This window comes from Salmo salar, chromosome ssa14 (genome assembly GCF_905237065.1).
Source record: "Salmo salar chromosome ssa14, Ssal_v3.1, whole genome shotgun sequence".
Classification (NCBI taxonomy): Eukaryota; Metazoa; Chordata; class Actinopteri; order Salmoniformes; family Salmonidae; genus Salmo; species Salmo salar.
In genome coordinates, this window is record NC_059455.1 from 30531435 (window position 1) to 30553686 (window position 22252).

General features: G+C 40.9%; 1 protein-coding gene across 4 annotated transcripts; it reads left to right on the forward strand.

The window, feature by feature from the left end:
• Positions 1 to 8944: 8944 nt before the first annotated feature.
• LOC106569130 (microtubule-associated protein RP/EB family member 2) lies at positions 8945 to 21460 on the forward strand. Of its 4 annotated transcripts, none has more exons than XM_045694192.1 (8): positions 8955 to 9073; positions 12147 to 12289; positions 15919 to 16046; positions 16613 to 16758; positions 16971 to 17190; positions 18802 to 18965; positions 19457 to 19615; positions 19909 to 21460. In XM_045694192.1, the coding sequence occupies exons 2-8, from the start codon at positions 12228 to 12230 to the stop codon at positions 19993 to 19995; spliced, it is 966 nt and encodes a 321-aa protein (XP_045550148.1). In that variant the 5' UTR covers positions 8955 to 9073; positions 12147 to 12227; the 3' UTR covers positions 19996 to 21460. The 4 variants fall into 4 exon arrangements, with proteins under 4 accessions (XP_013995606.1, XP_045550148.1, XP_013995605.1 ...); XM_014140130.2 differs by having other exon boundaries at positions 9058 to 9073; positions 12147 to 12314; XM_014140131.2 differs by lacking the exon at positions 12147 to 12289 and having other exon boundaries at positions 8945 to 9073.
• The last annotated feature ends 792 nt before the right edge of the window (positions 21461 to 22252 follow it).

The following is a 22252-nucleotide window of genomic DNA, read 5'->3' on the forward strand; positions in this document are numbered from 1 at the left end:
CTCTTAGCAAACTGTTGGATTTTTTTGTTCTTTCTCTGTAAACAAATTAACAACAGACTTTCAGCATGCTTATAGAGAAGGGCACTCAACTTGTTCAGCACTGTCACAAATGACTGATAATTGGTTGAAAGAAATGTATAATAAGAAGATTGTGGGAGCTGTATTGTTAGATTTCAGTGCACCCTTTGATTTTATTGACCATAACCTGTTGTTGAAAAAAATGTATGTGTTATGGCTTTTCAACTTCTACCATATTGTGGATCCAGAACTATCTATCTAATAGAATTCATAGGGTTTTCTTTAATGGAAGCTTCTCTAATGTCAAACATTAGCTCTTAGGCCCTCTACTCTTTTCTATTTTTACCAATGACCTTCCACTGGCATTGAACAAAGCATGTGTGTCCATGTATGCTGATGATTTAACCATATACGCATCAGCAACCACAACTAATAAAGTCGCTGAAACCCTTAACAAAGAGTTGCAGTCTGTTTTGAAATGGGTGGCCAGTAATAAACTGGTCCTGAACATCTCTAAAACTAAGATAATTGTATTTGGTACAAATCATTCCCTAAGTTCTAGACCTCAGCTGAATCTGGTAATGAATGGTGTGGCTGTTGAACAAGTTGAAGAGACTTAATTACTTGGCGTTACCTTAGATTGTAAGCTGTCATGGTCAAAACATACAGATTCAATGGTTGTAAAGATGGGGAGAGGTCTGTCCTAGTTAATCTGCAGCTGGCCCGAACAGAGCAGCATGTCTTGCTCTTCATTGTAATCAGAGGGCTGATATAAATACGATGCATGCCAGTCTTTATTGGCTAAGAGTTGAGGAGAGACTGACTGCATAACTTCTTTTATAAGAAGCATTATGTAGAAAATACAATTTTTTTTGCTCCCTCTGGATGGCAGAAATGCAAAATTCTACCCGATTCAACTTCGAGTCACTTTCACTGACCCAACATTGCCCAACCTCTTCTCCACCCAACCTGACACCACATATGGATCAGCCAGAAGGCAAGGATCCATATTCTCCAAAAATCTCACTCGCACTAGGCAAAAAAACATCTTTATCACCATCGGGACGAGGCTCGAACTTGGCGGTCTTCACTGCACCTGCCACCATAGTTAATTCATCCTCACTCTTGTCATGTTAAATTTCTTTCTGCAGGACTCCATATTTATTCTTAATATGCTCCGTAGTCTTTTTTAATTTTTTTCTGCCTGCCTTCTTACCGACCTCTATGGGTTCCCCTGACTCCGTCCCCAAGTCCGACAACCATTCGGGGACGTACCTGCCATCTTGTCAACCACGCCTCTCCATTACGTGGGTTTAATGACAAGACCCAAAGAGGGACAAACATTTTTTTTAACAAGTATCTCAGCCCCCAGAACCAAATATTGTCTGCCACGAGAGACCAACAGGGTTTTAACAAGATGGGATACAGGTTTAGTCAGATTTGACTTTTTGTAGCAAGTTAGGAGTACTTACTTACCTTGCAGGTTAGGACAATTAGGTTAAAGTTAGAAAAAGGGTTAGCGTTAGCTCACCAAGCGAGGAGATTATGTATGTAATGGCTTATTTGCTCGAATATACTTTTTCTAATGCTTAGGTTGTTATGCGTGTACTGATATAAGTAGGACACGTGACATCCTGGAGACTTTGAGAAAGAAACACTTTATATCGAAGATTATGGACATACTGACAAGATGCATGTCTCTCCTCCCTTTTTTGAATATTCAATGAATATTCAATTCAACCGCCTGTATTCAATGGAGAGAGATGCTATGCTACTAGCCTCATACCATGAATATGCATAGCCATCACTAGACAACTCCCACATTAAATTATGTTTATCAGACTTTCTGGGACATCACGTGTCCTACTTATATTAGTACACTAGCAACAATTTAAGCATTACGAAACTTCCATTCAATCAAATAAATATCATGTAGCAAATAAGCCATACATACTTCTTGCTTGGCCGAAACAATGAGTCACCTGCTGGAGGGAGACAGATTTTACCCAGAGTTGGGCCTCTCTTCCTCTTCCTCTCTGTTTATATCGGAGGTCATGTTAGTGTTATCTACAATCCTTGGGACGTACCTACCCTAAATCCTAACCCTAGCCTTAACCCTTACCCTAAACAGTAGCGATTTTAGCATGTAAATCTTGGTGGGGCAAACTCCCCAAATTGTTTTTAGATGCATGCCAGCAAAGCCACTACACAACACAACACTGAACAATACATTAATTGCACTATAATGGTGACAAATGGTGCTCACAAACTGTTAGGGCCTACATAAAGCTGTCCCAACAGCAGAGCTTTCTTTTCAGCACCTTTGAATTAACCCTTACCACTTCTTCACCTGACTATCAGCGGAGCCTTGTCTGGCAGCGAAACAGTTCATTCAGCCTCATTTACTGCCTTTTAAAAAAACATAGCTGATATGGCTGACTTGCTTAAACAAATGTGGTTTCTACTGACAATTGAGATGTAAAACTATGGCATAAGGGGATGACGAGCGAATAAGAGACAATCTGTAATTTCCATTAAGACATTAATGAGCGAGCTAGGATGGACATAGTCAATAACTATACGTTCAGCACTTTTGAAATGTACAGCGACAGAATTCAAATCAAATCAAATTTTATTAGTCATATGCACCGAATATAGACCTTACAGTGAAATGCTTACTTACAAGCCCTAAACCAACAATGCAGTTTAAAAAATGTGAATAAGAATAAGAAATAAAAGGTACAAGTAATTAAAGAGCAGCAGTAAAATAACAATAGCGAGACTATATACAGGGTGTACCGGTTAGTCCAGGTAGTTGAGGTAATATGTACATGTAGGTAGAGTTATTAAAGTGACTATGCATAGATAATAACAGAGAGTAGCAGCGGTGTAAAAGAGGGGGGGGGGGGGCAGTGCAAGTAGTCTGGGTAGCCATTTGATTAGATGTTCATGAGTTTTATGGCTTGGGGATAGAAGCTGTTTAGAAGCCTCATGGACCTAGACTTGGCTCTCCGGCACTGCTTGCCATGCAGTAGCAGAGAGAGCAGTCTATGACTACGGTGACTGGGGTCTTTGACAATTTTTAGGGTCTTCCTCTGACACCGCCTGGTATAGAGGTCCTGGATAGCAGGAAAATAGACCCCAGTGATGCACTGGGCCGTACGCACTACCCTCTGTAGTGCCTTGCGGTTGGAGGCCGAGCAGTTGCCATACCAAGCAGTGATGCAACCAGTCAGGATGCTCTCGATGGTGCAGCTGTAGAACCTTTTGAGGATCTGAGGACCCATGCCAAATCTTTTCAGTCTCCTGAGGGGGAATAGGTTGTGTTGTGCCCTATTCACGACTGTCTTGGTGTGCTGGGACCATGTTAGTTTGTTGGTGATGTGGACACCAAGGAACTCGAAGCTCTCAACCTGCTCCACTACAGCCCTGTCGATGAGAATGGGGGCGTGCTCGGTCCTCCTTTTCTTGTAGTCCACAATAATCTCCTTTGTCTTGATTGAGGGAGAGGCTGTTGTCCTGGCACCACACGGCCAGGTCTCTGACCTCCTCCCTATAGGCTGTCTCGTCGCTGTAGGTGATCAGGCCTACCACTGTTGCATCATTGGCAAACTTAATGATGGTGTTGGAGTCGTGCCTGGCCATGCAGTCATGAGTGAACAGGGAGTACAGGAGGGGACTGAGCACACACCCCTGAGGGTCCCCTGTGTTGAGGATCAGCGTGGCGGATGTGTTGTTACCTGCCCTTAGCTCCTGGGAGCGGCCCATCAGGCAGTCCAGGATCCAGTTGCAGAGGGAGGTGTTTAGTCACAGGGTCCTTAGCTTATCGATGAGCTTTGAGGGCACTATGGTGTTGAACGCTGAGCTGTAATGAATGAATAGCATCCACACATATGTGTTCCTTTTGTCCAGGTGGGAAAGAGCAGTGTGGAGTGCAATAGAGATTGCATCATCTGTGGATCTGCAAATTGGAGTGGGTCTAATGTTTCTGGGATGATGGTGTTGATGTGAGCCATGACCAGCATTTCAAAGCACTTCATGGCTACAGACGTGGGTGCTACGGGTCGGTAGTCATTTAGGCAGGTTACCTTTGTGTTCTTGGGCACAGGAACTATGTTGGTCTGCTTAAAACATTTTGATATTACAGACTTGGACAGAGAGAGGTTGAAAATGTCAGTAAAGACACTTGCCAGTTGGTCAGCGCATGCTCGCAGTACATGGTAATCCGTCTGGCCCTGCGGCCTTGTGAATGTTGACCTGTTTAGGGTCTTACTCACATCGACTGTGGAGAGCGTGATCACACAGCTCTCCGGAACAGCTGGTGCTCTCATGCATGTTTCAGTGTTAATTGCCTCGATGCAGGCATAGAAGTAGTTTAGCTCGTCTGATATGCTCGTGTCACTGGGCAGCTCTCTGCTGTGCTTCCCTTTGTAGTCTGTAATGGTTTGCAAGAACTGCCACATCCAACGAGCGCCGAGGCCGGTGTAGTACGATTCGATCTTAGTCCTGTATTGATGTTTGCCTGTTTGATGATTCGTCGGAGGGCATAGCGGGATTATTTATAAGCTTCCGGGTTAGAGTTCCGCTCCTTGAAAGCGGCAGCTCTAGCCTTTAGCTCAGTGTGGATGTTGCCTGTAATCCATGGCTTCTTGTTGGGGTATGTACTTACGTTCACTTTGGGGGCGACGTCATCGATGCACTTATTGATGAAGCCAATGACTGATGTGGTGTACTCCTCAATGCCATCGGAAGAATCCCGGAACATATTCCACTCTGTGCTAGCAAATCAGTCCTGTAGCTTAGCATCTGCTTCATCTGACCACTTTTTTATTGACCAAGTCACTGGTGCTTCCTGCTTAAATTTTTGCTTGTGAACAGGAATTGGGAGGATAGAATTATGGTCAGATTTTCCAAATGGAGGGCGAGGAAGAGTTTTGTACACATATCTCTGTGTGGAGTAAAGGTGGTCAAGATATATTTTTCCCTCTGGTTGCACATTTAACATGCTGATAGAAATTTGGTAAATCTGATTTCAGAACATGGGAACATGGGCCATTCTTACAGTATTCTGCATGAACACCATGTCAGACCTGTAGGATAAATAAAGGGGGCATATAAGAAGACAATGCAAGCTCTTATAATATTTGATGATGACATTTCTCTAGAACAGGCTATAGACTACAGGTGCACCACCAAGTCAGAACAGTAGGCTAAGTTACGAGTGGGAAATGGACTTCAATTGGTATGATATGTTACGTTTCATATCAAATCAAATCAAATGTATTTATATAGCCCTTCTTACATCAGCTGATATATCAAAGTGCTGTACAGAAACCCAGCCTAAAACCCCAAACAGCAAGCAATGCAGGTGTAGAAGCACGGTGGCTAGGAAAAACTCCCTAGAAAGGCCAAGACCTAGGAAGAAACCTAGAGAGGAACCAGGCTATGAGGGGTGGCCAGTCCTCTTCTGGCTGTGCCGGGTGGAGATTATAACAGAATATGGCCAAGATGTTCAAATGTTCATAAATGATCAGCATGGTCAAATAATAGTAATCACAGTGAACAGGTCAGGGTTCCATAGCCGCAGGCAGAACAGTTGAAACTGGAGCAGCAGCACGGCCAGGTGGACTGGGGACAACAAGGAGTCATCATACCAGGTAGTCCTGAGGCATGGTCCTCCGAGAGAGAGAAAGAAAGAAAGAGAGAAAGAGAGAGAGAGAGAATTAGAGAGAGCATACTTAAATTCACACAGGACACTGGATAAGACAGATACTCCAGATACAACAGACTGACCCTAGCCCCCGACACATAAACTACTGCTGCATAAATACTGGAGGCTGAGACAGGAGGGGTCAGGAGACACTGTGGCCCCATCCGATGATACCCCCGGACAGGGCCAAACAGGCAGGATACACCATATGGTATATATTAATTTGTGGGTGTCCATCATTCATTTCATATGATATGTTATGAATTACAATTTGTATATGTTTACAAAAATTACAATTCATATATGTTACGAATTGCAATTCATACAACATATTCAAATTGCAGTTTGTACAATATGTTACGAATTTGCTAAATGTATGATATGCTACGAATTCCAATGTGTTGTTGCTAACGTTAGCTAGGTGCCTAGGTTCGGCTTAAGGTTATAGGGTTAGGAGTTAGGTTAAAGGGTTAGCTAACATGCTAAGTAAACTCAGCGAAAAAAGAAATGTCCTCTCACTGTCAACTGCGTTTCTTTTCAGCAAACTTAACTTATAATATTTGTATGAACATAACAAGATTCAACAAGTGAGACATAAACTTTACAAGTTCCACAGACATGTGACTACCAGAAATGGAATAATGTGTCCCTGAACAAAGGGGGGGTCAAAATCAAAAGTAACAATCAGTATCTGGTGTGGCCACCAGATGCATTAAGTACTGCAGGTCATCTCCTCCTCATGGACTGCACCAGATTTGCCAGTTCTTGCTGTGAGATGTTACCCCACTCTTCCACCAGGCACCTGCAAGTTCCCGGATATTTCTGGGGGGAATGGCCCTAGCCCTCACCCTCCGATCCAACAGGTCCCAGATGTGCTCAATGGGATTGAGATCCGGGCTTTTCGCTGGCCATGGCAGAACACTGACCTTCCTGTCTTGCAGGAAATCATGCACAGAATGAGCAGTATGGCTGGTGGCATTGTTATGCTGGAGGGTCATGTCAGGATGAGCCTGCAGGAAGGGTACCACATGAGGGAGGAGGATGTCTTCCCTGTAACGCACAGCGTTGAGATTGCCTACAATGACAACAAGCTCAGTCCGATGATGCTGTGACACACTGCCCCAGACCATGACGGACCCTCCACCTCCAAATCGATTCCGCTCCAGAATACAGGCCTCGGTGTCAACGCTCATTCCTTCGACGATAAACGCAAATCCGACCATCACCCCTTGTGAGACAAAACCACGACTTGTCACTTGAGAGCACTTTTTGACAGTCCTGTCTGGTCCAGCAATGGTGGGTTTGTGCCCATAGGCGACGTTGTTGCTGGTGATGTCTGGTGAGGACCTGCCTTACAACAGGCCTACAAGCCCTCAGTCCAGGCTTTCTCAGCTTATTGCGGACAGTCTAAGCACTGAGGAGGGATTGTGCGTTCCTGGTGTAACTCGGGCAGTTGTTGTTGCCATCCTGTACCTGTCCCGCAGGTGTGATGTTCGGATGTACCGATCCTGTGCAGGTGTTGTTACATGTGGTCTGCCACTGCGAGGACGATCAGCTGTCCGTCCTTTCTCCCTGTAGTGCTATCTTAGGCGTCTCACAGTACGGACATTGCAATTTATTGCCCTGGCCACATCTGCAGTCCTCATGCCTCCTTCCAGCACACCTAAGGCACGTTCACGCAGATGAGCAGGGACCCTCTGCATCTTTCTTTTGATGTTTTTGAGAGTCCATAGAAAGGCCTCTTTAGTGTCCTAAGTTTTCATAACTGTGACCTTAATTGCCTACCGTCTGTAAGCTGTTAGTGTCTTAATGACCGTTCCACAGGTGCATGTTCATTCATTGTTTATGGTTCATTGAACAAGCATGGGAATCAGTGTTTAAACCCTTTACAATGAAGATCTGTGAAGTAATTTGGATTTTTACGAATTATCTTTGAAAGACAGGGTCTTGAGTTTAGTTGCTAGTTCCAAAGTTGCTAATTACCCAACATTTTTGTTTTTGCCTTAACCTTCTGTCTTATTTAACCATACCAAACATAACAAATCATACTAATTTGAGTGTCCCGGATTTACATTTACTATGTTTCATCTAGTCTTGAGACCAGGCTGTTCCTACAAGCAGTGGTCCAACCAGTTGTTGGGTCCAATACAAACTCTAAAAACAACTAAAAAGCATTCTTAATGGAGATGATTAATTGAGCTTAATTTGTGCCTAGGAACTGGCACCAAGAGTACATAATTTTGATAATGATACATCATGACTTGCCAAATATCTGAGATATATTTTTAGTGCCCCTTTATATAATTGCTGTGTGCTAAGGGAAATGCTAAGGGGAAATCTGAACTGCTAAACTGTTAACTTCTTACAAACAAATCAAGGAGCTCAGTATGCAGACAACTTATTGCAGTCAAGCACAGTCAATGCTGAATGATGAAATATGCTCTATGACTCAAATCTCTAGCAAGTCTGCTTATTAACCTACACATATAATGGAAATAGTTTGTAGATAAGATCTCAACCAAGGAACTGTGGACCTTACGTCTTGCACACACTTGTGGGAATATCTCATTTGTTTTGTTTGACATATTTTGATATTATATTAAATTAGTTGACCAAGTCAGCTCTGGTGAATGTTTTCTTTTTGGCCTGAAACCAAATTCCTTACAAGCCTCAAAATATAGATTCCTACTAAATGTGTCTGAAAGCCCTCTTGCTCTGGACCACAGCTTCTCTCTCCAAAGAGATTGATTTATGATGAGAAAAATCTATATATGGTATTCCTAACCTCACACTATACATTTTAAACAAGCACATGAAAGTTGTTTGTCTTAGAGCTTGATTTTTCACATTTGGAAACAAGATAAGTCTTATCATATCCAATGTGGTTAGGAATCTTGAAGGTGAAACCCTTCATTTGAAGTACAAAAGTACTAGTTGGATAATTTAAAAGAAAATGAAATATATAAAAAATAAGAATTAAGAAATTCAATGACATACTGCATTTTCTCTGTATACATTGCATATTGTCTTATTGTGTAATACTAAAAGGAATGCAGGAATGCATTATCATGTTACTAAAAAAGGAGAGTGCAGAGGCAACTTCAATGCCCACGTACAGTAGCTGTCAGTTGTACTCAATGAGCAACGCATCAAGTTATGACTGGTCGAAATCACACCAGATGTTACAATCAAGCCAATCGGCTTCAGCAACGCTGGTTCCTTGTCGAATGAAGCATGTGTACGTTGTCGGCGTCATCAGCTCCTACAATGAGTGGAAAGAGGGTGGGGTGACTCAGGAAAATAGCAGCTTTTGAACACCGAATAACCTGAAATCTGAGTTCACTGGTGAGTCAAAAAATCTACGGTTGCAATGTGTCATTTTTTGTCAAACTTGTAGAACATGTTTTAGGACATGTATGGCGGGCTGTACACCTCAGTATTTTGTTGAATTGTACTCGATGTAATGTGGTTAAAACTGTATATGTTGGCTACCGGTTTCTGTCAAAGTGGGCTTGTAATTATTGCTAGCTTGCTAGTCCAGCAGTCTACGTTACCGTGGTGGTGCTAGCTACCGGTATACATTGATTAGCCAGCTAGCTAGCTAGCATGCTAACTATGTTTGGTTTGACAGCTAGCCACCACCTAGTTTAGAAGTTTCACTCACTACTCCACTTTCACTTTGGTTTGTGTGTGTCTTTTTAGCATGTGACATTTTGCACATTTGAACCACTTCCCGCGTGAAAGGGGACAGCAAATTGCAACCAAAACTCTATACAACAACGTGGATATCAAAAAACAAGATAATGCTTGTAAAAAAAATATTCAGCTATGAAGTCCTTTGACAAGTCTCAGCCACCAGAGAGAAACTTCTTCATTTGTGCACTGTGCTGACTGCTGCTCGGGTTTAACACAACATTGAACAGCATGGCACCACAATGGTACAGTGCAAATCAATACAGTAATTCAGTACCAGCCAGCTAGGTGTCCAAGAAAGCTGATGCCCCAAAGCAGCTGCAAATGAGATCTGAAATGGCCAATTCAACTTGGCATTTTTTCCTTATGTTATGATTTCTGCAGTCATCATTATCCATATTTGCCCGGTGTTGATTTGAGATGGAGAACAGCTACGTGTTTAATCATCAGAACGTTTTCATGTTGTGTATTTGGCAATGTTTTCATTCCTGCTTTTCTTGAGGGCATATGTGCACTGACTGAATATTTATTCAGTCAGTGCACAGATGAGTACACTGTGTTCTAGTTGTACCAAGAATAAACAGTGTGTGCACTGTCAGAGGATTACTACTCAGGCTGGCTTATATTTCATCCATATACAGTACCAGTTTGGACACACTTGTTCATTCAAGGGTTTTTCTTTATTTTTACTATTTTCTACATTGTAGAATAATAGTGAAGACTATTATTAGTGAAGACACTATGAAATAACACACATGGAATCATGTAGTAACCAATAAAGTGTTAAACAAATCAAAATATATTTTAGATTCTTCAAAGTAGCCACCCTTTGCCTTGATGACAGCTTTGCACACGCTTGGCATTCTCCCAACCAGCTTCACATGGAATGCTTTTCCATCAGTCTTGAAGGAGTTCCCACATATGCTGAGAACTTGTTGGCTGCTTTTCCTTCACTCTGCAGTCCAACTCATCCCAAACATCTCAATTGGGTTGAGGTCAGGTGACTGTGGAGGCCAGGTCATCTGATGCAGCACTTCATCACTCTCTTTCTTGGTCAAATAGCCCTTACACAGCCTGGAGGTGTGTTGGGTTATTGTCCTGTTGAAAACAAATGATAGTCCCACTAAGCACAAACCAGATGGGATGGCGTATCGCTGCAGAATGTTATGGTAGCCATGCTGGTTAAGTGTGCCTTTAATTCTAAATAAATCACACAGTGTCACCAGCAAAGCACCCCCACACCATCAAATCTCCTCCTCCATGCTTCACGGTGGGAACTACACATGTGGAGATCATCCGTTCACCTACTCTGCGTCTCACAAACACACGGTGGATGGAACCAAAATTATAAAATTTGGATTCATCAGACCATGGACGGATTTCCACTGGTCTGATGTCCATTGCTTGTGTTTCTTGGCACAAGCAAGTCTCTTCTTATTATTGGTGTCATTTAGTAGTGGTTTATTTGCAGCAATTTGACCATGAAGGCCTGATTCACGCAGTCTCCTCTGAACAGTTGATGTTGAGATGTGTCTGTTACTTGAACTCTGTGTGAAGCATTTATTTGGGCTGCAATTTCTGAGGCTAGTAACTTTAATGAACTTCTCTGCAGCAGAGGTAACTATGGGTCTTCCTTTCCTGTGGCATTCTCATCATAGCACTTGATGGTTTTTGCGACTGCACTTGAATAAACTTTAAAAGTTCTTGAAATGTTCCAGATTGACTGACCTTCATGTCTTAAAGTAATGATTGACTGTTGTTTGTCTTTGCTTATTTGAGCTGTTCTTGCCATAATATGGACTTGGTCTTTTACCAAATCGGGCTATATTCTGTATACCACCCCTACCTTGTCACAACTGATTGGCTCAAATGCATTAAAGGAACGAAAGAAATTCCACAAATGTAACTTTTAACAAGGCACACCTGTTAATTGAAATGCATTCCAGGTGACTACCTCATGAAGCTGGTTGAGAGAATGCCAAGAGTGTGCAAAGCTGTCAAGGCAAAGAAAGGGTGGCTACTTTGAAGAATCTCAAATAACACTTTCTTTGGTTACTACATGATTCCAAATGTGTTATTTAATAGTTTTGATGTCTTCATTTTATTCTACAATGTAGAAAATAGTAAAAATAAAGAAACCCTTGAATGAGTATGTGTCCAAACTTTTGACTGGTACTGTATACAAAAAAAATAAAAAGGTCTATTATTCCCTGAGGTATATAAATTCTGCTTGCAGGCTTTTGTTCTAGCCCAGCACTAACACCTGAGGGTTTGGCAGGGCGGCAGTTGGAGGATGGCTGGTAATCTGAGGGTTGCAATCATAGCTTATGTCTGACACTGGGAGAATCTTGCGGGATTCACAGTAATCAGTCAACTGGCAACCAGAGGTTGCTGGCATCGCTATCTCTGGTACAACCGTTGTGCCCTAGAGCAAGGCATATCTTAAACCAGGTTGGAAAGGCGTCGGTTTCCACTTCAAGTCGATTTAATGGGCCACCAGCCCAAAAAAAAGAAAATATGTGTTCTGTCTTAATAAAACACTATTTCCACCACCATGTTAGTGATTAATGCTGCTTCCGGATATTGTGTACTGCATTCAGCTAATCAGGTTCTAGCAGTCTGTTTACCCCTGGCTGAACAGTGTACGCAACATCAGGAAGTGGCATTAGCCAATAGCATGGTGGTGGAGAAAGGGGTTTTATTAAGAGTATGTATATTTTTCCAGTTTTGTTTTTAGACCGGCGCACCATTAAATCAAGTCAAGGAGGAAACCAAGTAACCGACGCATTTGCAACCTGAATGGAGGATGTTTTATGAACAAACTGGTCGCCGGGGGACACGAGTGTATCACCGTCTCGACAGATTACAGTAGGGGACCAACTTTACAAATGACGTAAGAATTAAGAGGCATCTGGCGGAAGTAGGGGTACAGCCTGCCATGTGGTGTGTTAGTGGGCCAGTGCACTGTCTCAGCAAAATGACAAGTTTCAGTTGAGATAATTGATAAACTGGCCTATATACAGGTATTCTGTTTCAACTAATCTATTTATTACCATTTGTTGAATCAGAGTTAGTGCTGGGTTGGAACGGAAGCCAGCATATGCTCAGTAGCTCTCCAGGACCAAGGTTGGTGAATGGTGACCTTATAGTATGGCTAACAACAAAGGCTTTTGTTCTGCTACTTGTGGTTGCAGTACAGCACTTTAGAAGGCAATCCTTTTAAGCCATAGTGCGGAGCGATTAGTCCTTTTTTGAGGTCAGTTCGGTTTTGGTTCGATTATCAAAATAAAAAAGAATCAGGTTTTTGGTTTAAATTATTTTTTTAACATGAAATGCGCTATGCATTGTGGTTGAATGCTGTAACAACACAGAATAAAACAGTTAATACAAGTCCCATGATGGTAGTGACTGCCCATTTCTGCGTATCGCTTATTAACCATCATTACCTTTATAAAATATTTCAGTTCTGCATATTGCATTTGTTTTTGTCAATTACTTTATTTTATTGCAAGTCATCTCATCTCTATAGAGCTACCGCCTATGCTGTCTGACAACACTATTTTAGTAGTTTTTCAAAGTAAATAAGGCATACTTTTATGACTGCTGAATACCAACTATCAAATACTTAGATAATGTATTTTCAGGGAGAGACCTCGTGAAACAACTGCTCACTATCCCTCCCCATCGCGCATTTTTCTCTTCTCAGTGTCTGTCCCACTTAATGTAGCAGGCATAAAATAAACAGACTGGACAAGTAGGCGTGCAATAGATGATGGTCATTGTAGTTAGTTCAGCTCAGAAAATGTGGTAATTATGTGGCCTGTTATCTAAAGCATTGACCTCACAGAAAAAAAGAACAAAATGGAATTGAAGTAATTGAACCAACATCAATCAATTAGTTGTTTTAAAAAAAAAAAAAAGATTAAAAAAAAAAGAATTGGTTAATGGTCAACACTAGCCATCACTGGAAGAGGGTTGGGTTTTCAGTGCAACATTAATGAAACTGCTTACCAGTATGCAAAATAAAAAATGAACTCGGGTTCCAGTTCAGAATTGGTCCCATATGTCCCGGTCACAGATTCACTATTATTCTTCTGCATTTCAGCAATATAATAACCCTATGTAAATGAAATCCAACAAGCAATAGAATTCTCACTTGCCCAAATAATGAGAAGATAGAAAACCAAGAAGCACAATAGATGCATCATTTTATAATAAAGGCCTGGCATTTAAATATGTCTACAAGTAGGCCAACTATTGCTATTGACTACGAGGCACGAAATAAACGAAACCTTTTGCGTTTGAGTGAGTAAGGGTCCCTATGTCCCTTCATTTCTATTAGTGGAATTCGCCGTCCACCTTCCAAGAAGCGCACCGCCACCCCATCAGTCACGTGGTTGGTTAGGGTGCAGTGACGTCACCAGAGACAGATTTGTGAAGAATAAGCAGACTAGAGAACGAGCCGAGGTGCGTCACTTTATATTGCATCGTCCTTTCATAGAGAGAGAGCAGATAATCTGTTCAATATTTTAGAGACCCAATGCCTGGTCCCACCCAAGCACTGTCCCCAAATGGAGAGAATAACAACGACATCATCCCAACGGACGGATCCAACTGCATTCCTTACAGAAAAAATACAGTGCGAGGAGAGCGCGCCTACAGGTAAATCAGTGCAAATGCCGCATTTGGCGTGGTTTCATAACAAGGCTTTGAGCACAAGGTTGCTGCAAAACCCTGAACATTTGTTTCACGAGCATTGAATGTTTTCCATGCCACGGTCTAGCGCTATTTCGATTCCGTTACAATGAATCGGCTCGTGCAATAGTGCATGTATTGCCTTCTTGGTGACTTGTCATTATCAAATCCAACATGTACGTGCTGTTTCTTAACCATGGGTTAAATCGTTTTGAGGAGGCCTCTGCAAGTTAACAATTCTGCCAAAGCGAAATACGTGACATTTACAGTGATAAAACGGCACAAATTATGTGGCTAGTTGGAAGTAAGACCGTTGTCAAACCGACTACCCCGTTAGCTTGCTTCATTATCAAATACACAGTCACTGTCTTGACTATAACGTTAATGATTGCAAGTAGCTGCCATAATATTTTTGTTGGTCCTACCCTACCTAATCGTGTGTTCTGGGAAAACGGGCACCTTTACTGTCTTAGTTATTCCTTGTATTATATAACATGGTTTTAAAACCAGTCTGTTCAAATGATAAGCTCTTCTGTCTGGGTCAAGTATAGCCAATGAGCTAACTGGCTAACAAAGCTAGCAGTACACCCGTTTTGTTGACACGGGAACGGCTATCCTTTTTATCAGTGCGCAATCAATGAAAGAGGATAGTTCGAAACCGAAACTTCAGTCCAAATTTGGTCAGTTTGGGTCATTTGAATAAATTACGCGCTTGATGTAATTGTTGCCTAACGTTAGCTGTTACCGTAATGGAAATGCATTGTCCGCCTGCCGCTAAGTGGCCAGCCCTCCTTGTTATCTGTGACAGTGGGATGTAAGATTATTAGCTAAGTGTTTGGTATGGTGGAGCGATAGACCACTAGACATTTGTAGGCCCGTTTATTATTTCTGATACCCATCTGAGAATATGAAATGGTGCAGTAACAACTCGGGTCTTACATTTTGACATTATGGGCTCCAGCCTCATCATTTAGAATGAAATAATTCAAAATACCAAAGCGGTGAAAAGCGCTATTTTGTTGCACTTTACAATGTTCTTGCATAATGTAGGCTACACTCGTCAAAGACCATGTTTGAAGTTACTGTGATCACTATGGTGATCAACAGTTTCACACGTTATACTATTCATGATATTTGTTTGCACTGTGAGAGCTTACACCACTTTCATTTCACTTTGCTCCATTGATGTTTCTTAACACTCTCAACAGCCAGCCTCATGAAGATGCATTTTTTTTTTATCCTCATGCAATGTCTCCTCATCACATGTAGATTTTGTAGTACAACTATACTCAAACTTCGCTCAAATTCAATACTCTCCTGAATGCTTTTTCCATATGTTTGAGCCCTCTTCTGTTATGGGTGTATTTGCATGTTTAGTGTTGATAGTGTGTATCCATTGCTGTTAAATTGGACATCCTTTATCTTTATATTTGCGTTACTAACATGTTATCACATTACCGGACCTAACATGGGATATGTCTGGCTTAATTTCCTACAGTATCTAGTGGCTGTGGTTATATGCCTAGGTTTACTTGCTTGCTGTCAAATCAGTGAGTTTCCACTTGATGGTTTGTATTGTTGTTGTCTGCCTTGCTTAATCTTTGCTACTGCATCTCTCTGTTTAATGGCAGTAGTTGAAAATGATATGCAGGTTTTTATCTGTTGGTCAACCATTGTGTGTACAGAATGTTGGCTAACCATTATGTAAAAGGGATACAAAACAATGTCCTTAGTTTGAGATGGTAATGTTTTGTAGAAAGTGAATTATAACTGACTGAGATATGCCTTCCTGTCTTTTGCAGTTGGGGGATGGCGGTCAACGTATATTCTACCTCAATAACCCAGGAGACTATGAGCAGGCATGATATCACTGCCTGGGTTAACGATCTTCTCGGTCTGAACTACACTAAAGTGGAGCAGCTCTCCTCAGGTAAGAATAATTACCCTGTAAACTCTGCTGCAAACTGTGCTTCCTCCCAGAACCAAGGACCTCAGGATATAGGCCTAGCATAAGAAGGGAGATGCAGGATGATACTATAGGTATTGGATGAGAAACACCTGGCCATACTTTTCCTCTCTTATATGCCCAACTTCTGCTGATGACCCTCTAATAGGCATAGTGGTATGTATAATCAAAGAAACCTGGTGTAACCCCAACCTTGCTCCTAACCTAACCTTGCTCTGACAGAGAAGACGGACTGTGCTATTAATAAAACTAGTTTGCACACTTGCTGTGCCTACCATGCCATGGCTACCCCAAGTAATCCAATCTCTCCTGAACCACACACAGTCCTGTCGCAAGGTGTGCTAATGGTACTAATTCCATGGTCTCTAGTCTGTCTTTTAATTGAAAGGATGTGTTGTGCGCAGGTTTGCTAATGGCAGTACCGTGAAACACTTCCATCAAGCATATGCCTGAAAAATATAATTAGTTTGCACTTGTATCAGAAGAGAAACGAGCAGTAATTTTTGTCACACATCTTCATTCCCTTCTAGGAGCGGCCTACTGCCAGTTCATGGATTTGCTATTCCCTGGCTGCGTCCATCTTAAGAAGGTTAAGTTCCAGGCTAAATTCGAGCATGAGTACATTCATAACTTCAAGCTGCTGCAGGCCTCTTTCAAGAGAATGAATGTGGACAAGGTGAGAGGATGAGGCAAAGTGTCCTGACGGGACCTACCGTAGTTGCTAATGAGTTAGTTGCATTGGCAAGGCTATATTAGATAGAACACACACACACAACGTTCCTAAAAAAAATTTATTCTAATTTGTCATGTCACATGAAGTCCAGATTATTAAACAATTACCCCAACTATTTCATCTTGATAATTTATTTCCACTTCTCCTCTTTAAAGATTATTCCTGTGGAGAAGCTTGTGAAAGCCAGATTTCAGGACAACCTTGACTTCATCCAGTGGTTTAAGAGGTTCTTTGATGCCAACTATGACGGTAAAGATTACGACCCACTTCAGGCCAGACAGGGTCAGGATGCCATCCCCCCACCTGACCCCGGTGAGCAGATCTTCAACCTGCCAAAAAAGTCCCAACACCACGCAGCCAGCTCCCCCACTGCAGGTAAGACCAGCTACCTGAGGGGTCTAATAGAAAGCAGGATCAATGAGTTAGGCAGATAACGTGCCTAAATATTAGGAAATAATGTTTTATTTTTTTTAAAGATGTGCTTGAAATGAGCATGGTCTAACTGACTCAACAACCAAAAACACATAAGTTTAGCTTTCTTAATGAACCAGAACATTTGTTAATTCTGGTTGTTTATCAAAGTTAGCCTGCTAACTCATTGATCCTGTTTTGTAGGACACCCCTCTGGACAGCAGACATTGTTTATGTAGATTAAGAAACTGACTGGGGGTGTTTTCACATAGGGTCCTCTTTAATGAACCTATATCAGTCCTCTTTACTCTGGAGTAAAGGAAAAGAAAAATAACTATGTTCTCTTTGTATTCACACTGCCCTTGTCTTTGAATAAGGACTCAACTCTTTTGCCAGTTCACTTGACCTGGTCGGAGTCCTCTTTGCATTCACATTGCTATGTTTATAAAGGAACCAAGATCTTTTTCCAACATTCACTCAATGCACTCTGGGTTTTTACAAAGCAATTCTATCAGATCATGTTATTGGACATCTAGATATACTTTTTGGAAGCTAATAGATTCTATTTAGTTAAAAGATGAGACGTATAATTATAATTTGAAGATAATATTAACATGTAAAAATGATTGGTAACAGAATAAATATCAGAAGAATACTGCATATTAAATATTGCTGTAATTGAACATTTTACACCCAATATAGGCCACTGGCCCTTTACGAGTGACTTTCCTAGTTAAATAAAGGTTAAATAAATAAAAAGAGCTAGCGTTGATTTTATGGTTAGTGCTATCGAGGCTCTTTGGGACGTTCCTACCCTAAATCCTAACCTTAACCCTTATCTAAACTTAACCATTACCTTTCCTTAACCCTTAACTATTTTAAATGTGAACTTCCATGGGGTAACATCAGAGTTGGAACGTCCCAACGATCCCGGATAGCACGTCTCTTGAGTTTGTATCCTATGTTGTGATTATCGCCAAATATGTTGTCTTCTCACAGTATTCAAACCCCACAAACGAAATAAACAGCGTATGAAACTTTCTTAGCCTATAGATCACATAGTGCAAACAAATAATCTGAACGTCGTGTCAGTACAAAACTCCACACATAATTTGGAATTTTTGTGCGTTCTTGACAATCGCTAATCAATATCCAAAAAACGACACGTTTTTTTCCCATTAACCTTATCATTTTTTCTCTTTTGTGGCACCAATGTGAGGGATTATGGCAGGTGAAACGGTGTTGTATTAGTGTAGTACAGTAATAATGGCAAGCGAACCTGGGAAGCTTTGTGTTCGCATTGCCCTAAAAATGGGAACCGGACCACGGAATTCAAGCGAACCGAACTCAGACCACCTCTCGATGGTCTCAGTTTGGTTCGCTTCGGGGGCTCTTTTGAGGGTCGGAGTTCCTTTTTTTTATTTTACCTTTATTCATCTAGGCAAGTCAGTGTTCACACTGAACAAAAAATTAACAAACCGCGTTGAGTTCATAAGAATTGGCTGAAAGGGACCAAGTGTGAACACCCTGACATGACCAGATTATTTACATTTTCTAACCTATCTTTGTGTTCAGGAGCCACCAGGGCAAGTGCAACAACCCCGAAACAAAACCCCTGCAGCCCCCATCCATCCTCCAGACCCTCTTCAGCGAAAAGAATCCCAGTTGCAACTCCAACAACAACTCCGGCCAAAGGAGAGCGGGAACTGGAAGCACAGGTCACAGGGCTCAACGACCAGGTATAAAGTCACTACTACAGCATAATTACAATTTAATATATGTAAGTTACTACAACAGCGTCATTACAATTTAATATATCTAAGTTGGACTCACACATCCTTCTTACGAATCTAAACAGTGTCTATTGTTTTTGGCAAAACCAAAATGACAAGTAATTACAAACTGCATTGAATGATCATTCCATAATTCTGATTTTACAAGGATTAGATTACTGTTAAACCCTAAACATGAAAACGATCCAAGTAATAAGCAGTTGGGGATCAGAGGAACAGTGGTGTATTACAGCTAGATTTTTAAGATGGTGCGCTGTCCAACTTTGTGACCATTTTGTATTTTATTGACAATGGAAAAATCATTAATACTGCACATCATTATACAAAAGTTTCCACACAAAGAGAATTGTGGTGTGTGTGAAGTAAAACAAATAGATGATAGGAATATCAATTTGTCTGTACAATACTGATACTACTTTGCCTCATTTTGTGTACAGGTGAACACATTAAAACTTGCACTTGAGGGTGTGGAGAAGGAGAGGGACTTTTACTTTGGAAAGTTGCGGGATGTGGAAGTGCTGGCACAGGAACAAGGTCAGGAGAGCGCCCAGTTCGTGGAGCGGCTAATGGAGATTCTGTACTCTGCAGACGAACAGGTCAGTCGGCTGTATTTGATTGGCTCTTCATTGATTGATCATTCATAGGAATTTCCCAGAGGCGATTGGGTGTGGGTTGCTGTTGTGCAACATTTGTTTTAGGTTCTAGAAGGTTGGTGCTGGATTGGATAGCAAATGTTTTTCTAATCGTTCAAGGACCTAATTTTCTTTTTAATCACAGGCCTTTGTTTGATTGATCAATTGATTTAGGTTGTTGGTGCTGTTAATTACCTGAAGAGACCTATGGTGGCTCTGGCCCTGACATTTTGCTATTACTGCTTGTGTCCCTTCAGGAAGGTGCAGGAGAGGTGGATGGAGAAGATGTGGATCCAGGGGTCCATGAAGAGGATGTTCCTGATGATCAGCAGGATGAGTACTGACTGCCATCACTCCCTGTCCTTGCCCCTGGCCACAGCCCTGGCCCCACCACAACACCATGCCCTTTTGTTTTGTGAGAATTTTGTTACAGGTTTTATTTTTTTTATTTTCTCATTTGTATTTTTTCCCTCATGGTTTGTTTATTTTTTGGTTCTCCTGAAGACTGAGCACATGAAACAACCTCATGCAAAGAAACATGACCCTAGTTTTTATATATATATATATATATATATATATATTATTTCCTCTGCCGTTCTACATTCTGTGTGTTATTGTGACTGTTGCGAAATGCTGTGGGCAGGTGGCTGTTATTACATACCGCCACATGCAGACAAGCTCAGAACATCACAGAAGTTTCCAAGGACAGTGGGAAAAAAAACAAGTCATCCAAAATTCTAGATGTGACAAAATGTTGTAGTATGGAGTGGACAGATAGTGTTTTTATCTGTCAGCAAGTGTTATGTTGCCAGCTTCGGTCGGTCCCGTGATCCTTCCATTATGTACGTTGTTTCAAAGTTATTGTTTATTTTATTTTTTATTACATATCAACCATATTAATCATGAGAATGCAATAAGAAAAAGCCTTGAAGGGCTCGTAGTATCTCCTATTTAACCTTCCTCCATATGTTGCACTGACATTTGACTCTGGAATGGATAATACTGTATGTCCACACAATTACAAATTAATTACTATAACAATAATTAAAGCTTAGAAGACTCGATATTGCCTCTACATGAAGTGAGGCAGTACGGTCCATGAGAATCATGAATGAAAAGCAGTAGTGAGTTAGTCACATACTACTCATAATTTGTCTATCTTCATGAATTCTAAGAATTCTGATAAATTAATCAGTGTACTCAAAAATGTCTAATTTGCACCAGATTTGGTGCTTCAGTGACAGAAACAAGGTTGTTTCAGTATGGCTTCATCATAAGGGAAGGGAGCTCATTTTAGTGTAGACTAGTATGAACATTATTTTCAACTTTAGTTTTAACAGCAACTAACCACCTTCGTATTCAGTGGAAGTCAGGTATATTTCAGATGTTTTCATATGACTTTTGAACCACATGTCTTAGGGAAAGTTGTGAGTCAGTTCACTGAGTAATTTGACATACTATATTCCAAGTACGTACATTGTATACCTTTTTTTAATGTTGCATTTATTCTTATTGAACTTGGCAGTGCACCATAATGCTTTAGTCATATATTGTGTAAATGAAAAGGAATGTAAACATGTGCTGTCAATAATTATATATTTTTTTCTGACGTCCCACTCATGCATTCCCCAAAACGTGTTGCATGTTTGCATTTTATTTGTGAATAACTTGACCTGCTTTTTAAATATTTAATAATAAAAAAGAACTATGTTAAGTGAGATGTGTTTTTGTATGTTTAACCTGCGTTTTGAAAGCTGTTGAGATTTGGATGGATTTACTGTAATAAAACCTTTCACCTTTTCAGTCAAATTGAGTTTTTCATTATGTTGTATCAACCAACCTTCAATATTATTCACTGCGACAGTTGAGATTTTTTTTTTTTTAAATGTAAGGAACGAAAACTGTTCATTTGGATTTGGCAGTGCAGTGGTCAATGAAGAGGCATTGATGCCCAAAACAGGCTATGTCTATTTGATGTGTTTACTGAAGGAACCGACTCCATTTGGGTTTGCTTTGCACCAAAATAGTACACTTTGGCTAGTGTTTCTGTTCGTCTATTTATTTAACCTTTATTTAACTAGGCAAGGCAGTTAACACATTCTTATTTACAATTATGTATTGCAGTAACAGTAGGGCACTGTAGAGTTGATTGGAGTCATTGAAATTACATTTCCTCAATGAATCCTCTAACATTTGTCAGCTTAGAACCAAGTTCTCTGCTGCAAACTCAGAGGCCTGACAAGTGGTAGATATATAGCCTCTTGCTATTTACCTAAGTAATTAAACATAAATCAACAAATAATGGAGTTTTTCAGTGTCGAACTGCTTCCAGCATTTTCTATTTAATGAACGTAAGCACTGTACTACAAGCAAATGACTGGAGTGCAAGGTGCGTCACCAACCTTAAGTACTACATTTCCCAGAAGTCAACAATAAGTCAATAATTATATCGTAAAAATTCATGAAAACAAAATTGTGCTTATTGGTCTTCATTTAAGGTTAGGCATAAGGTTAGGGGTATGTTTAAGGTTAGGTTTAAGAAGAGAAACTGTATAATTGCCATGGTTTATGGCTGTGGGACCACAAACAGAAGGGGTAACC

Bases quoted from the DNA above. Each gene is read 5' to 3' on its own strand.
- LOC106569130 (XM_014140129.2), top strand. From the start codon at position 13,962: ATGCCTGGTCCCACCCAAGCACTGTCCCCAAATGGAGAGAATAACAAC. The intron at 16,047-16,612 runs GTAAGAATAATT...ATTCCCTTCTAG, and splicing joins AGTGGAGCAGCTCTCCTCAG to GAGCGGCCTACTGCCAGTTC. The intron at 18,966-19,456 runs GTATAAAGTCAC...TTTTGTGTACAG, and splicing joins TCACAGGGCTCAACGACCAG to GTGAACACATTAAAACTTGC.